This window comes from Amphiura filiformis, chromosome 9, assembly GCF_039555335.1.
Source record: "Amphiura filiformis chromosome 9, Afil_fr2py, whole genome shotgun sequence".
Lineage (NCBI taxonomy): Eukaryota > Metazoa > Echinodermata > Ophiuroidea > Amphilepidida > Amphiuridae > Amphiura > Amphiura filiformis.
Genome location: NC_092636.1, coordinates 60838888 through 60857430, shown reverse-complemented (window position 1 = coordinate 60857430; position 18543 = coordinate 60838888). Strand labels below are relative to the sequence as shown.

Here is an 18543-nt window from a genome sequence, read left to right as displayed (position 1 = left end):
AGAAGTATACTATTCGGGTATATGGTGCACAGTGTCATCGCCCCAATATCCATGGTAGAAATCGCCATGGTAGGTTGAATCCACAGCCACGCATGGCCATTTTATTCCACCTTTAATATGAGCCAAGTGACCTGACTAAGGCTACTGACAATAGCCGGGGTAATAATATGAGGGGCATGGTTAAGATTATAGGCCCAAGGTGATCTCAAAACCATGCTGTGACCCCGGCTGTGACCCGAGCTAATTTTAAAATTAAACCATATGTGGGCAAATTCATTTTTTTTTAATAGATGCACTATCTAATTCTGCACATTTATATGACACCTCGTTGAATGCAATGTGACCTCAAGAAGTAAAGTTACAAGCATTTGATTATATAGACGAAGAAAATTGGTAAACTGACCTATACTCGCTATTCGCTATACGAAATACGCTCATTCGATCAGGCTGAGTTCACATAGTATACTCCTATATGAACTCAGCCTGATCGTATTTCGTATAGCGAATACCGTATACTTCTATGTGATCGCAGCCTTAGGGACCATGTTCTTCGTGAGGTTGGTATCCCGGGGGGGCACTCGAATTTTTTTTTGGTAGGGGTGTGCCACCGCCAGTTTCGCACTCGAGGTCTAAGGAACTGATCGGCCGGCCAAAAAGGGGTCTAGGGAACTGATTGGCCGGCCAAGGGGGGGGACGTGGGAACTAATTAGCGGGCCATAAGGGGGGGTCTTGGGAACTGATCAGCCGCCAAAATCTGAAAATGGGGTCTCGGAACTAAACCATGCAGGCCAAACCAGGGCTCAATTTGGTTACGTTTTTGCCACAGATTTTTGAAGGAATCGATTTCACTTTGATCAAGAAAATCATTATTGTAAAATTGGTCTGGGGTGGCCTACGATGGAAATCTCAGCAAAGCAAAACAGCATTCGGATCAAAATTACTAGACCCTGCAGACCTACCTATAGCCTACTGATAATTATAGCAGCAGCGAGCAGCATTACATATTAAGCCCACCATAAAAACAAACCCACAAAAATATTTTTTCAGTGCCGTAATTACTAAAGAAAAACATTTAGGCTACATTGAACTGTCATGCATACATGAGACGATTGAGTGAAGTGTGCAGAATTTGACAACCATTCCGGCACTAAACCAGTAGATCGTAAATTACCTTTTAATTCACTGTTATGGCCAGCTGCACGGACGTGTACATAATTATTTGAGGTACTTTTCCTTATATTTGGCAATTTTATTCCCAAAAGAGATCTCAAAATCATTTATTTCCAGCAAAATGTTTATCAGCTGAAGGCCTCGGCACTCGCCGGCCGGCAGTGCTGCAATCACTGTTTACAATCAACCAACCAGTGTTGCCACTACTACAAAGTACAAGGAGCCCAAAATCCCGCCCAAAATCCACCTTATTCATTACAATGTGTTTCAATGCTATTCGCTACTTGCACGGTTCCGTCATTATGCACTATGTGCGGGGAGAGCCTCGAACTGGCAGCATACATGAAAGGAAGAATTATGTAACCTTACACAGAACGTTATGACTAGTTCAATTCCCATTCATGTATGCTCACCCCCGGGGCTCACCCCCAGTTCGAGGCTCTCCCCGCACATAGTGCATAATGGCGGAACCGTGCAAGTAGCGACATGGCTTTTGGGCTCGAAATAGTAGGACAGAAAACACGCCAATCAAAATGCCAATGAGAGCGGAGATCGGTGATCTGAGAGTCTATGGAATGGCTAGAAAAATTTTTGGGCTTCAAGAGCGGCAATCAATGACTTTAGTGGGTCTAAGGAACGGCCGTGTGAGGAACGGCTAGCGGCTCTGAAAAAGGGGGTCGTCGCCGCGGCACATACCCGTATAGCTGGGGAATGCGAGTGCCCCCCCCCCCCCCGGGGTTGGTATATTCTGATTTAAATGAAAGATACTTATTAATGACCCGGGTTAATGACTAAAATAGATATGAAATAATACAACTTCGATTTCACAAGAAAAGTAGGCCCTGTCCGAATGACCGAATTACTGCTAACAGAACAAGTTTTAATGCTCTAGTAGTTTTGACGTTGAAATAGCGACGTTGCTTTTCAACATTTTTTAATAAAAAACTGAATCTGTAAAGTTCTCCAAAATTGAAGCTTAAATGAAATTTCAGTCCTTAATTACCAATACAGGGATGACGTCAAAAGAGAAAAATAGACCTATTGTCACGCAAAGTTGATTTTTACGTGCTTTTGATGGAGAAGTTATTTGGTGGTCTACGCCCTGAAGACCAAAACTGCTGACTGCTCCAAACAGGCGGCATAGAAGAAAGCGCAACACGTGACCTACGAGGCTGGCGAAGCCCAGGGCCGAGTCAAAATACACGGTTAGCAATTACAAATGGAAAATTAACATACTTGCAGTGGGGTACTTTGTCGAACCCCGACGGTTTTAGAGTAATATAATTTTGCTTTGACACCACATAACAAATTTAGAATTGTTTGTGAAAATTTCATGATTATGTGTTAATCCAATGGCGACCTCAAAATTGGCGATATCGCTTCCATCACCGCCTGGCTCCAAAAATCCACCTCCGCGCCCTCACTTGTCAGCACACGGTTAGGGAATTCCCTTAGCAACGTGAAGCTTTACATGGATACCACCGCGCCTCACCTGTCGTGAACTCGATCCAATTAGCAGTCGTGTGTCTTCCGGGTTCGCGTTCGCAACCAATGGACAGTTAACTTATTCTGTGGACTAAATACGTAACAATGGCGGGGACCTCCGCATCAAGACGCGAAGGCTGGACAACCCCAGTCCCGGATAGGGGAGAACAGGGGGATGGGGTACATTTTATAACCGACGTAAGTAGCCCATATTTATCTCATTTATGAGCTTTTATGGGACATTTCCGTATATTTATAAGTAATTTAGTTTATTGTCATTGAGATAACACATCTTGTAATCTTTACAGGTTGCTGATGACACGATAACACCGGGATTCACACAGGAATTGGAACAATTTTATCAACACGCCAGTGAGCCGGACCAGCGGCGATGTCTGGAGCTTCTGGCTTCGCTTTCATTAGGCGACGAACTCAACGCTAAAATACAGAAACTTCAAGCTGAGAAAGCAAGGAAAAGAAGACCATCATCGTCAGGCAGGAGCCACAGGCCTAAAACAGCCATGGCCACCGTGGGTAAGTTACCGATCCGATAAATGTAAACACAGTCGCCGACTTATTGATTCCACCATAGCCAACATCCACTCCACGGGTCCAATGTCTTTCCATTGTTGTTCGTTTTTCGATTTCTTTACACACTTGATTAAAATAAATACACACAAAATTGTTCAAGTTGTTGTCCTTTTCTGGGTTTTTTTTTCGTGTTTTTAGGTGATGTCACAACTTACTTTTTTTCTTACTTGCTTTTGTATTTCTTCCGAAAACAATTAGGCCTAAATATGACACTACACCACGTCAAAGAAATAACACACAAAATCACAAATATGAAATTAATGAGTCCAAATTGTTTTAAAAAGCCACTCCCAAAGCTCCAAGTTTTGGACTTAACTTAATATCGATGATTAAAAAAAACACCGCATTGCACGCTCATCAAGCCAACATACAAGCACACATCACAAGGAAATTATTATTTTTTAAATGTTCTGTTGATAACAATAACATTTACATCTCTGACATTCTTTGCCATCATATTAGCTGATAAAGAATATCACGATCACTTATATTATTTATAATCAAATCTGTGTCAAACCTTAAGAGAAAGAGACAAGAATCACAAGTCTGTGATGGTGGTATTGTTGAGTTGATCCTCACTTCCTAAGGTACACTTTCCGTGCTCAAGACCTCCTCGCTAAATGAATTTTCTTTCTTTCTTATCAATCACGTGTCTTTCGTGATAGCATGATTTGTGATGTTTTTTTATTGGTGAAATTTTCCACACTGGATAGAATCTTGGTCTAGGTCCTAAATAACTTGTGGCCAATTAAGCATGTTACATTATAAGCTATAAACTTTATCAAAATTATTAAAATTAAACATAATTTGACGATTCTAATATTGGAAGGATGGGTGTGTTTTCTTTGTTCAAATGTTTATTTGATTTTGATTGATATTTTATTGTTGTCTATATAAACACTATACTACTGAGTCCAAGGCGTTGGCCTCACGCACCTGTTTTAATTACGATTAACATTTTATGCTATAGATTTTTTTGCGATGTATTTAGCCATGGGCTTTTGCTATCCCAAACATTTTTTTCGTCCTCACAGACTAACAAAAATATTTAATTAAAAGAAAAAGCTCCACAGGAATGACAGTTTTTAATAATATAGGAAGTTAGGAACATGCAAAATTTAGACTGTTTATCTGTTGTTTTATTTTATTTTTATTTCAAAATTTTATTGTTTTAGGACGTCCGGGTTTTGCTCGTTCTGTAGAACGAACTGAAACAAGTTATCGCCGGGATTTCCCACAACGACCGGCTCCACCTGCTTCTCAAGCTAGGTAAGTCTGCTGTTTTACTTGTTTGTTTTTGTTGGTCGTGATTTAGGTTTGTTTGTTTGTGGTAGGGATATGTTTTCACTCTATCAAAAACAGTTATTTTTGGTCGGATATAAGGTTATCAGATTATTAGGCCTATGCGGTTTCTTCAAATCTTTTGTAAAACGTAAAGCTCCAATATTTTTTGAAATATCTTTTTTTTTTTCAAAGTTTGTTTGGTGTTTAGCATCAATAGCTTATACTTTTGTGAACTGACATCCACATAGTAAAAATGCATTTACCTTACATGTACTATTGCAATGGATATACATTATTCTTCCTTTATTATTATTTTGTGATATGTTTATTTCCTTAATTTCAGACCTAAATCAACACAAGGATTTTATCACTCCAAATATAAACTAAGTGGACCTATAGGAGAGGCTACGTATACAAAGCAATATTATGATAAAGGATTTTGTAGGCCAGATGTTATACGATCAGGATCATCCTCAGGTAGCAGGAGAAATAACCCACATCCATTCGAGGTGAGCGGATTTATTATTTTCAGTCTTTTGTACGCCAAGTTGTGCGTCTTTCTTCTGCTCCTCTCTCTCTCTCTCTCTCTTGCCCCCTCCCCACCTCGCCAAACCGTAAAAGTGGGGAATAGCTATGGTTCTAAAATATGTTGATGACTAGTCGATATAGCACCCCCTATTTCTATTTGTCATACCCCCTCTCTCATCTCGATCGCGATATAAATGCTTCGAATTCCTTAAAAATTGAGAGTGCAAATTCTCTCATAAATTGTGTGGACTGCCTTTCAGGCTTTCACCTACTTTTATTCTATGGGCCATATTGGATTGTCCCCACATTTTTTAAAACTCTCCTATGTCCTTGTCATGTGGGGCGGCAGGATTAGATAAAGGGATACAAACCTGGGTATGAGACATTAGGAAATATTTCCTAGCCTCTTACCACAGGGTTGATGGGCTATTCAAGACACAGTGTATGTAAGGGATAAACTGTGCATATGAGATATGGGTTCAAGTGGATGAAATGTTCACTCCGTGAACAAAAAGTCATAACAATATTAAATATTGTTTAAAACAATCCAGACTGGACTTTTTTCTTATATCAGAAGAGCTTACAACTTATTATTTAAATTCAGAGATTGAACCTGGATATCGAACAGATCACTCTCTTATTAGTATTTTCGCTTGACATGTCATCTATCAAATATGGAAAAGGATTTTGGAAATTTAACAATTTACTGTTAAGAGATCTCGAGTTTTCAGCTAGGGTAAAAGAAAAAATTAAGGAAGTTAAAATTCAATATGCTGCTTCAACTTAAATAGTATAAGTCAAATTCCCCCAAGTGAACTTGAGCTGACTATAAATGATCAATTATTTATGGAAGTATTACTTATGGAAATTAGGGGGGAAACAATTAAATATGCTTCAGAAAGGAATAAAAGGAAAAAAAGCAAGGAAAAGTCTCTAGAAAATGATATAAATAAGTTAGAAGAAGAGCTCGCTAGGTCAAATGATCCTGTTGTTCTTGAAAATATTGATACCAAAAAGTTGGAGTTAGAAGAAATAAGAAGGGAACAAATGGAGGGAGTTATGATGAGATCAAAAGCAAGATGGGTAGAACACGGAGAAAAACCGTCAAAGTATTTTCTGAACTTAGAAAAAAGAAATCATGTTAATAAGGCAATTGCCCACTTACAAAACCCAAACGGTGATAATATAAATCAAGAACAAATAATGGAAGAAATTCTGAAGTTTTATTCAACATTATATGCATCTAAAGATAATGATTTAAATTTGGAGGAATTTGAACAACATTTATCTAGATCAGATTTTCCGCTGTTAACTGATGATCAGATCCAAAAACTTGAGGGGCGTCTGACTTATCAAGAGCTATTATTTGCTATTAAAAAAATGCCAAATAACAAAAGTCCTGGTTCCGATGGATTCACTTCTGAATTTTGGAAGTTCTTTTTTCAAGATCTAGGTGAGTTTCTATTACGTTCTCTTAATTACGCTTATGAATCAGGGGAGCTGTCAGTGACACAGAGATTGGGAATTATTACACTCCTTCCAAAAGGAAATAAAGCAAAACAGTTTTTAAAAAAATGGCGCCCAATTAGTCTCTTAAATATAACTTATAAATTAGCTTCTTCATGTATTGCTGAAAGATTGAAACATATCCTACCGAATTTAATAAATGATGACCAAAAAGGCTTTATGAAGGGGCGGTATATTGGGGAAAATATAAGGTTACTTTATGATTTAATTCTGTATTATGTATACCGAGTTGCACGACAAGCCAGGTATGTTACTCTTAATAGATTTTGAAAAGGCTTTTGATTCTGTTTCTCACAAATTTATATTTAAAACATTAGATTTTCTCAATTTTGGAACTTCTTTTAAAAAATGGATTAAACTCTTCTACAACAATAGTCAATCTTCAGTTCTGGTAAATGGCAACGCTTCAAAGCAATTTAATTTGGGTCGAGGCTGTAGACAGGGTGACCCTTTATCCCCGTACATCTTTTTAATCTGTGCGGAGATTTTGGGCTGCCTTATTAGAAAAAAATTATTATATTACTGGTATTGAAGTCGAAAATATTCATTGTAAAATTTCTCAATATGCTGATGATTCCACAGTTATTTTAAATGGAAGCGATGAGAGTTTGGTACAAACATTGAATACTTTGGATTTGTTTGAGAGATTATCCGGTTTGAAAATAAATGAAGACAAAACCAATGTTGTTTACATCGGTTCACTTCGAGGTAAAAATCCAAACCCCGAACTAACAAAAAAAAAATTGAATTGGGTGAAAAATGGTAAATTTTCTGTTCTGGGTGTTGATTTTTCAACAAATTTAATGGACATGCCAGAGATTAACTACGAAAAAATTATGGAGTCGGTGACAGGTTTAATAAAACACTGGTCTAAAAGAAATATAACTGTATTGGGAAGAATAACTGTTGTTAAATCTATTTTGATGCCAAAACCACCTTGTTCTTTCTATTCCAAATCCATCTAAAGAATTTATCAAGGCCCTGCAAAAGCAATTTTATGATTTTATTTGGAGGGGAAAGAGAGATAAAATAAGTAGAGATCAATTGTCAAATGATTACTCTGATGGTGGTTTAAGATTGGTAAAAGTAGATTTGTTTTTTGAAGCACTTAAAAGTACTTGGATCAGACGAATTGCAAATGGTAATATTGATGAAAAAGGATTGATGTTTTTTAATAAGCTTACCGGCATGAACATTGATGATCTGGAAAAAGTAGCAAATCATACTTTAACAGTTGCGAAAAGGATACAAAATATTTTCTGGAAAGAGGTTCTTTTATCGTGGTCCCATATAAAAAGAATCATACTCCTCAAAAACTTGATGACGTTTTAAAATCATGTTTGTGGGACAACGAGCTATTCAAAATTGGTGGAAAAGAAATTAATTACAAGAAATGGCGCACATCGGGAATTTGTTTCATTTCGGATCTGGTTCATGCCGATAGTAGTCGTTTTCTTTTCTTGAATGAAATTGAAGCTAAATATGATTTGAAAATGAATCCTTTAGAATATAATGGTGTACTTCGTGCAATTAAAAGCAATTAAGCATATATTCCAGGAAAATATTCAAATGTACCCGATCCCAAAACCTTTTATTCCTTTTCATTTGAGTCTGATCCTTCAGGATAAAAAAGGTTGCAAATCACTTTGTAATCAACTAATGAATATAAAGGTTCCAAAAGCAAAACAAAATTGGAGCGAAAAATTGGGCTTCCCTTTTCAAGATGATGCATGGAAGATGCACTGTTTGATACCTTTTAAATGCACAATAGACGTAAAATTGCGGTGGTTTCAGTATAGAATTCTAAATAGAATCTTAACCACCAATACCTTCATGTATAAAATCAACCAAAGAAATAACAATTTGTGCACATTTTGTAATGAGGAATCTGAAACAATTAAGCATATCTTCACAGAATGTAAAAAGGTGAAACCAATTTGGGTTCAGCTACAAAACCTGGTTTTTACAAAAGTTGGTATTCCTGTTACCTTAAATCAAAACCATATTCTTTTTGGAACAGACATAAAAAGAGTAATCATGCTGTAAATTTGATTATTATCTTAACCAAATTTTATATTTATAGAAGAAGATGTCAAAATTCGTCACTCTCCTTTTACCTCTTCAAAAGAAATTGAAAATTATCACATTCTGGAAAGATTTATTTATTTAAAAGACTTAAATTACCAAATATATCAACGTAAATGGCAGGTTTGGAGGGGCTTATTTAATTAACTAGCGGGATACCCGCGCTTCGCGCGGGTCCCCGCTAGATGAGTAAATGGGAGCGTTCACTATAACAGGAAGAATTACTGGACAGGTAGAATCATCGAAAAGATACATTTTGATTTTCCGTTTCCATGTTATTTATTTATTTAAACCCGTTCCCATTTTTTTTCTAAATCTGTTATTTGTTACATTTCCCTTTTAGCTTCATTTTTTCTTTGCTGCTTGTGATTTCCCGTTTCCATGTTTTTTTATTTAATTCTGTTATCATTATTATTATAGCTTCTTTTTTTTCCTTACATTTCCTGATTAGTTTCTTTCCTTCTTTGTTTCGTTCCCGTTTCATTTAGTTAATTTAACCCGTTGGCCTAATTACTCGTACCTCTTTTGTCATTTTAATTTAATTTTTCTTTATAGTAGGTCTACCGCTTCATTTTGTTTATGCAACACACATATTTTTCCCGTATACGTCCTCTCATAGCGTGTATGCGAACGTGTTCATCTTTATCATAATCCCGTGACCCGTCCATGTACCTTTTTGTCCTTTAATTTTTATTTATTTTTCCTTCTTTCTGTATTATCATGTCCACTGGTCTCTGGCTCGCAAGTCGCGTGGCTCTGCGCCGTTTACGCGCGCATTGGCGTAGTGCGCATTACGCTCGCGCGCCGACGCGCTGCCTGCCAGCTGCAGTGACGCGCAGGCTGGTAACTGATTTTCATAACAAAACCCCGTTTTTACCCATATTTTCACTGTTTTTGCAGCCAATTCTTGACCGATTTCAACCAAATAAAGTCGAGGCAATTTCCCGTATATTCCTCGATCTCCCGTATGAATTTGGCGACATGGGGATCGAAACTGACGGAGCCTTTTACATAAACCACATACATACACACATACATACATACAACATTCCCCTATTTATAGTAAGATGCATGCGATGATTTTTGTCTACACTATTATATTTGAGAATTGTGCTGTGAAAAATTGTTCTGTCTATTTGTTTTGTATTGTTGTTGTTTTGTGTTGTATTAAAAACCCGGTAGAGTAAGATATGTAATATGTTTAAGGAATGAAAATTTGATTTGCCGGAGCAAAAAATAATAATAATAAAAAAAATAAAAAAAATAAAATATCGGGGCGACCACCGTCCCTCAGGGAGGGGGCAAGACTTTACAGGGGGGGGGGGGGCTTTATGATTAGGCCTAAACATTTTTTTCATACTAGTGGATATATTCACACGTTGAGTTCGAATCAAATAGGCTAATTAAATTATCAAGCAGTTGTTCACCATTTCGTGATCCTAGCATACTCTTTTTGTGACATTTTTCAATAGATATCCACGAAAAAACCTTATTCCCAAAATTTCAGTTGATTCCGATTTTGCGTTTGCGTGTTATGTATGATTATGTGTATTACACTATTCAATAGACCACTGTTGTAATTTCGTTCTGGTATACCAGAAGTCCAGAACATAATTCAAAATTGACAATATTTTTGCTAAACGAATTAATCTACGAGAAATATTTTGTACATAAACATTTATGTAGCCAGAGGTTTCCAGTGGTATAAAAATCTCAACTTTTTTTGAGAAGTGGATGAGGCTGGCATATCACGAAATGCCCTTTTATTATAAATACATAGGCCTACTCATAATAGCTTTTATCAGGAGAATGAAGCTGGATAAAAATAACGAATACTATAAATAGCCCATTGGATTCAGTAGGCAATGTGTAGGCATAGAATCATTTTCGATTGTAATAGCATGGTTAGCACTAGCAGCCGACAGTTTTGTACAACATTTCCATATTGTGAAATATTATAGTCAGTAAAATGGCATTCAAAGATGAGTACGGTAGCCTATCGTTTATTTCAAAAACTATCATTTAATATTAATAGTAATTTTTCTCAAGTACTGTTATTAGAATTAAGGATTAAGTAGATTTCACACGTAAAATTGATAATTTTCGCCAAGCTATAACTAGCGATCCCGCTAGCAATACACCTGTTGCAATATGCTAATTGATACAGGGGAATACACTATTTTACAATACATGGATTTACGTACGAGAATAATGAATGTGCCTGATGCTTTCAATTGTTCATATTTTGCATGGAACGTTGAAAAGCTAAACTGAAATTTTTTCCAACCTTTAACAAGATATCTAATTTGGTACCCTTTCATATAGATTGATAATAAACGCATATTTACATACCCGTGATAAGTACCCATTTATCATATTGAGCGAACTTCCCCGAAGAGGATTTATGCGAGGGCGCTATTGATGCAATGCATGTTTTATATACCATTGATTGACTCGCTCAGCAGCCAACAAGCTGTGATGGCCGAGTGGTTAAGGCGTTGGACTTGAAATCCAATGGGATCTTCCCGCGCAGGTTCGAACCCTGCTCGCAGCGATATGTGGTGGCTAAATTTTTTTCATTATTTTTTTTTCTTCTTTCACTGAAATTACTTTCAGCTCTAGTTGTTTTGCCACAGTTTTTTCTTATTTTTTGTATGTTTTGCGCTCTTTTTTCCCACTCCAAAAATTTTAAGAGTTTAATTTTGAACTTTGAATGTTTCAATCTCCATAGACTATTTTAATAAGGCCGTGTAAAATTAATATTTTGGTTCTCGTCCCTCCCTCCTCAATTTCTGGGATTTGTCAGATTTTTTTTTTTTTTTTTAGATTTTTCAATTTTTTAGACTTTGGAATGATTTATGAAATCTTCATACATATAAATAAGTTTATTAGAGAACAAGCATCACTTCCAAGTCTTATTATGTTATTATTGAGTATTTATACCACAAAAAAACAAAATAAAAAAAAAAAAAAGGGCCTCATCGTTTCCTCGAGCACTGTTGGAGAAGACCGAAAACTACTGACAATGCTAATTTTACATTGGAAAAAAAAAAAAAAAAACACCTCCCTCCCTCATCAATTCATGAAAATCCTCTGGACGAGAACCAAAACATTAATTTTATACGGCCTAATATTAAAAGCTTTATTTTAATAATATTTTAAAGATATTAAAATATCTTTATATATATTATTTATATTTATTTATTTATTTATTTATTTAATTATTTATTTATTTATTTATTTATTTATTTATTTATTTATTTATTTATTTATTTATTTATTTATTTATTTATTTATTATTTATTATTTCAAATTTATTTCTTTTAATTTTTACTACTTTTTCTAAAAATATTTTATTATTCAAAATAAAGTAAAGGAAACATTAATTAAAATTAGTTGCTTCAACTGTTCTTTGTTCTCTCTTTTCCTTTTCCTATATATTTCTCTCTTGATGTGATTAATAAATATGATTCAACTAACCAGTTAGAGTAGTCAACGGTCTACTCTTACGCAGTATAGACGCCAGAAATGAAAAAAAAAACATTGCTTGTCTGCATAACCAATTTTTGTAAATGTTAATGTCTTATTATATTAATAATAAAATAAAATAAATTAATTGATTTCATTCACACAACCACATGGACATAATGAGGACTCATCGCTATTCAGATGTAGGCTTAGAAATGAGAGATAACAAATAATTATTTCATTCACATTGACAAAATTGTATTATTAGAATATTAAGGGATCTAAAATGAGCGTTTATTGCGTTTCGACAGTATTTTTGTGGGACATGAGAGCACCTCAGACCTATCGAATTGCATTCTGAATACGAAGCATGTCTTTCTGATATCAAATAATTTTCATTTTTGAAAATCACAATATAATACAAATTTTATGACAAATTATAAAATTTGATATTTTTCAAATTTTTGATATATAACAGTCCTCGAAGTAAATTATATAAATCTAATGATATATTCTTAAAGTGTATGTAGCAGGGAGGAAAAGCCGACGGTCAATTGAAAATTTTGACCTTTCATATTGAAGATATAGATTTTTTCCCAAAAGACCTAATTTTTTTTGGTGTTTTGGGGAAAAAATCCATATCTTCAATACGAAAGGTCAAAATTTTCAATTGATCGTCGGCATTTCATCCCACCTACATACACGTTAAGTATAAATCATCAGATTTATAAAGTTTACTTCGAGTACTGTTAAATATCAAAAATATCAATTTTTAATGATTTGACATAAAATGTGTATTAAATTGCGAATTTAAAAAATTAAAATTATTTGATATCAGAATGACATTCTTAGTATTCAGAATGCAATTCGATATGTCTGATGTGCTCTAATGTCCTAAAATAAATACTGTCCAAACGTTCATACCCCAGCCCTTAGGCCAAGTAAAATAAAATACAAGTTTCTCGTCCCCGCCCGCCTCCTTTTTGGCCGCCGCCTCCTTTTGTTTACTATTTACTATTTAAAAAAAATTATTTAAAAAAAAAAAAAAAAAAAAAAAAAATCGATTTTTTTTTTTTTTGAAAAAGTTTTAAACTGTTTTTCCTACCCTTGCACAAACTCTAACCCACCCCCAAACCTTACTACATGTATACAAGCCCAACTAGCCAAACACCCTTGACCAAACCCCCAAAAGGGAATTAGGGGTGACCTTGATTTCACCCCAAAATCGGACCTATATTTAACTTTTAAACTATTTAGCCTCATCTCATCTCATGGCAATTTTTTATGGTTAATTAGGAAGGAGAAACCTTTCACATAATTTCTAAAAATACTCGAAAAATACATTCAAGTGGAAAAGATTTTTTCTTCGGGGTAAGAATTTTTTTCTTACGTGCAACAGCTTTTTTCTTGCAGGTTAGAAATTTGATAAATAGGCCCATGCATGCATTTTGTATATGATGACCTATCTATATAAATAAAAGGAAGTCGCTAAATCTTGTCCAGAAGCAGGCTCCGAGATGCTTTCACTTTCAGCTCTGATTTTTCGTACATTGATCGGGTACATATTGCCATTAAACCATCTGACGTTCATTTTTGCAAAACTATTCAATCACTATGGAAATAACAAAAAAAATGGTAGGTTGCTAGGCCGTTGAGGTCAATAACCTTACGGCTCAGGTCATGACCAAAAACGCGTCAAATGCACGCGCGCGATTAGTGGCGTGTCACGCACCCTGACACGTACTGCGTCTAGGTTTATAGGTCGCTCGCCGTAGATAGGTCGCTCGCTGCAGATGGTTGTCTGAGGGGGGGGGTTGTGTCCACTCAGAATTGGACACTTGATCAAAATAAAGGCCTAGGCCTAATTGAAGCCATTTCGGGGGCCGTTTTTGTTGTTATCATTGCTTTAAAGTGTACAGGTGTCCAAAACAGAAGCCAAAACGGACACCTCTTTATCCATACGCAGTGGTTGTCTGGGGGGGCTGAGTATTTGAAAAGAAAATCAAAATAAAGGCTCAATTGAAGTACCATTTTGACACTAATGTTGTTATCATCGTTTAAAACGTAAGTGTATCTGAGGGGGAGGGGATGTGGCCCCTTAGTAGGCCCTATAAGGACAAAATAAAGACCCAATTGAAGCCATTTCGCGAGTTTGATTATTGTTATCGGATGTCCCAAAGTGACACTTCTTATCTATACGCGGAGGGAGGGTGTCTGATGGAGGGTGCACCCGGGGGGAGGACACTCGATTTGGTGTAAATTTCTATTAAAAAAGGAGGTAATTAGGTGTAAGCTGGTGAAAAAAAGGGGTCATTGCGTGACAGAATTTGCAAAATAAATGTGACGGTGATTGAGTGAGTAACAACATTATCATGCACAGATCTGGATATTCATTTAAATAAACGTTTAGCTTCTATACATGACAGGAGCTAACATGTGGGCTAACATGATTATCAACATCTGATTATTACTGGATGAATAATCTACACCAAGAGAGCATAATTATCATCACCGTTTACCATGTTTACTAACCAGTCCCGTTTACTAACCAATCCCGTTTACTAACCGCTCCCGTTTACTCAACTAGCGGGGACCCGCGCGAAGCGCGGGTCTCCCGCTAGTTTATCAAATTTCTAACGTGCAATAAAAAAGCTGTTGCATGTAAGAAAAAAATTCTTACCCAGAAGAAAAAAGCTTTTGCGCTCGAATGTATTTTTTTGGTATTTTTAAAATTTTAGAAAAAAAATCCAAAATAATATGAAAGGTTTCTCTTTTATTTTGTTAGTGATAAAAATAACAATTTCGATGAATTGAGGCAAAATAAAAGTAATTATAAATTTAACACATTCATGCATTTTAAAACATTAAATATAGGTCTGATTTTCAGGTGAAATCAACTTCTCCCTAATTCCCTTTTGGGGGTAAGGGCAAGGGTTTTGGAATAGGTTAAAGGTTAGTTTGGCTTGGGTGGGTGTATATGTAGGGATGGGTTAGAGTTTGTGTAAGGGTAGGAAAACTTGCATTTAAAAAAATGTTTAAAAATTAAAAACAATATTCGGTATCGGTTTAAGTTCGGTATTGATTTCAAACCGATATAAACCAGGAAATTGAGTATATCGAATATGCATATTGCCAAGCTGAACAAATGTACATTTTCACTGTTTCTGAATTTTGAAACATGCTTACCAAGTGGACTAAAAATGATACAAATCATTTGTTTTGTCATACATTGCATCAGTATACTCAAATAGCACAATATCGGTGATAAAATATACATTGAACAGCCATATTTAGCATGGTGGCCATCTTGGTAAAAATAGCAAAAAATTGAAAAATAGTAAATAGTAAAGCCCTGCCTCCTCCTTTTTTGAAAAAGTCCGGACGAGAAACTTGTTTCTTTTTTTACTTGGCCTTAAATTAACTTAATTTTATATGAATCCTATTGCACAGATAATAAAATTGCGCTACCTAGCTCTGCCTATCTTTTAATGTTTTTTATCTATTTTGTTTCAAGTCTTTTATGGTTTGGAGATTTCCTAAACATCTACGCAAGGACCAGAACATTTACTCAGGATCTCCTTTACTAACCGACCAAATAATGCAGGAGATATTACGTGATAAGGGTAAATCTACATATCAGTCGGATTATCTCGGTATACCACAGGGTAGGTACACCTTAAATATATTTTTATGTTTGTCTTTTTTGTTTCTGTGTCTGACCTTTTCTGCTATGCTTCTGTATGTATTGCCTGTCTCTGTGTTACGATCCGGGGTTACGATGTATGTGATGATTCATTTGTCGATCCAAATTATTTGTTTTTGTTTTGTTTTTTGTTTATCCAGCATGTGCAACAATGCTGAAATTCCACTCAAATCGGACTCGACTTTGAACTCCTTGAGAGATATGATTATTTACAGAAAACGGTGGGAAAAGAAATTGATCTGGAAATTGAAGACATATCGATTTAAACTTTTAAGATCCATTCAGTGATCACATCGAAAGTTGAAATTGTGTATGCATTATTATTAGGCGGGAGAAAAAGACATAAAAAGTTGTCAGAAACCGTTTGAATGTCGGGATTTAAAATACAGCCTTTAAAAGATTTTGTAAACATTTCCAAAGTTGCTGCAACACATAACGTACTGTTATTTTTAGTGTTGAGAAAATATTTTGGTTGGTACAAACACTTGCAAAAACGATAACTATTACATTTTAAAACGTTTTTGTAGTGTTGTTTTCAAAATATCTTCAAACGTTTTCATGTACATAAACCGACATTTATGGTATTAAAACATTTTGACCTAAAACAACACCCAAAACACGGTTGTTTTAAAAGTATTTCCATGTTTGCTGAAATCCTGCTATCATGTACAAATATTTTTTATAATTCAGTATTGATTTTTCATGTTTGCATCGTGGGTGTAATATTATACCAGCACATTGTTTCCTTTGTATTGGAATGAATGAATTCAACCAAGTCAAACAAAAATGTGCCTCACTGTGTTTGTACCGATCATTATCTTCAGTATGTAGCGACGTTTGATTTGCAATAACATTATAATGTCCTTATTAAATTTTATGAGAGCTTTGACAACTCACAGAATATATAATTTTTAAATTCAATTTTCTAGTATTAGAATGTGCATTAAAAGACAAAAAAGACAAAATGATTTGATGTGTATGGCTAAATAAGAATATAATTATCTTAATGTCCGTTATAATTATAGGTCATCAGATGAGCTCAGCGTTTGATAAATATCGTGACTGGCGTGAAGCTATTCCACACACCCTCAACTCAACCATGAGATTCTCATATCAGTATCCAAAGCAACCAGCTGAGATCCTCAAGAATAATACAACTAGATTTGGATGCAATAGTGGTATACATGTACCGGCAAGTGGTATTGGTGAGTTGAAATATTATTTTTTGAGTTATTATTAATCATCATCACCATCAGTTTATAGACCTACACAGACACTTGAAAGAAGACGCAGCCCAAACTTCATGGTGTACCCCTGCAGCAATAATGAAAAACAGTTAATCATTAATTGTTCTGGTTTCTTACTTTCACCAAAATTGATTCAAACTTAATTAAAGGGTCCCCCTTGTCATAATTGGCAACATTTTCACAGCATCTTTGACTAACTTGAATAGGGTACTAGGGGGCAATATAAGCAAGGAAAGCCATTTTATCATATTATTCCACACAATGCATGAACAACTAAAATTCGTCTATTATCTCAAATAGTAGCATGAAATGAAAAATATTTCGACATTAAATTGATTTAACAGATATAACAGAGCATGTCACCATTGAAAAGCAAATGTGATTTTTTTTTTCAGTTCCAACATCTCAGCGACATCAGATGAAAATCCGTCGGAATACAACGTACGACAGATTCTTCAACCAACCATTTAGACCAGGAACAGTAGAACTCAACAAGGCAATTCAAAGTGGAAAGCTAGATGAATATCTAAGACTTGCAAATGAAAAAGGTATGTGTAAAGGGGTCGTCTTTTTTTTGTCCTATTTCAAAATTCAGATTTTGGCACCTTTGTTCGTCAGTGGTTATAGATGTGCTGACATAGCTCGCTAGCGGTTAAACCGAAAGCCGCGAAAAGACAAAATCAGACATTTTACATGAAATTGTAATTTATTTCTCTACTTTTAGAAAATTAGCTAGGCCTACATGTAATAGTATTTTAATGTGGCTTCAACTTTGTCAATACTGCTGTTGGCAACTTTTTCACCAAAAAATACTTCACTTTTAGGCAATTTTACAAGTTTGCCCTTTCTGACCTTTTTAACATTTATTTAAAATCTTTATGCTCAAATTTATTGTGTTGGGGTGATTTTATCAAAACACATCAATCATTATTTACAATTTATTTAACTTTTCTCATACAGAACGTGATGTGTTACTGAAAATGTTATCTGATATGAACCATACTGACCATCTCGAAAGGTGTCGTACCCCTCAACGGCAGGAAGACCTTTATCAGCTAGCGTCCCCAAACCACCGCCACCAAGGAATACAGGAGTATCTCGATGGAATGGACCCTCTTAAAATCCGTATCGTCCATTATAATCTGTACTACGTAAATAAATGAGCAAATTGTAGACAATAAATCTAATAAAAATAGTAAGTTGGATGTAAAAATTGCCCGTGCTTGACAGTGTTTAAAATGCTGCACAAATTCAAGTGCCCAAACCCGGGGTGCCCAAATTCGGCACTTAGGCCAATAATTATGAGAAGCCTGATGAAATACTCGGCATTGTAGCCCTTATTTTTAAGGAATATATTTGTACATTTGAGGTAGATATTAGCAGAAAAGGAAGTCGTGGTGTGCATATTTTGAGTTGAGTCGGTAACTTCAGTTACCAACCCAAATCATGTTTATG

General features: G+C 35.3%; 1 protein-coding gene and 1 non-coding gene across 2 annotated transcripts; both read left to right on the top strand.

Moving 5' to 3' along the window:
* Positions 1-2637: 2637 nt before the first annotated feature.
* LOC140161264 (testis-expressed protein 26-like) lies at positions 2638-18543 on the top strand. Its single transcript, XM_072184729.1, has 8 exons — positions 2638-2853; positions 2964-3189; positions 4422-4515; positions 4874-5039; positions 15653-15803; positions 16867-17046; positions 17484-17636; positions 18049-18543. The coding sequence occupies exons 1-8, from the start codon at positions 2761-2763 to the stop codon at positions 18249-18251; spliced, it is 1266 nt and encodes a 421-aa protein (XP_072040830.1). The 5' UTR covers positions 2638-2760; the 3' UTR covers positions 18252-18543.
* Trnas-uga (transfer RNA serine (anticodon UGA)) lies at positions 11143-11224 on the top strand. Its single transcript has one exon. It is a non-coding gene; the product is annotated as a tRNA-Ser (tRNA).

Bases quoted from the DNA above. Each gene is read 5' to 3' on its own strand.
- LOC140161264 (XM_072184729.1), top strand. From the start codon at position 2,761: ATGGCGGGGACCTCCGCATCAAGACGCGAAGGCTGGACAACCCCAGTC. The intron at 5,040-15,652 runs GTGAGCGGATTT...TTTTGTTTCAAG, and splicing joins ATAACCCACATCCATTCGAG to TCTTTTATGGTTTGGAGATT. The intron at 15,804-16,866 runs GTAGGTACACCT...TTATAATTATAG, and splicing joins TTATCTCGGTATACCACAGG to GTCATCAGATGAGCTCAGCG.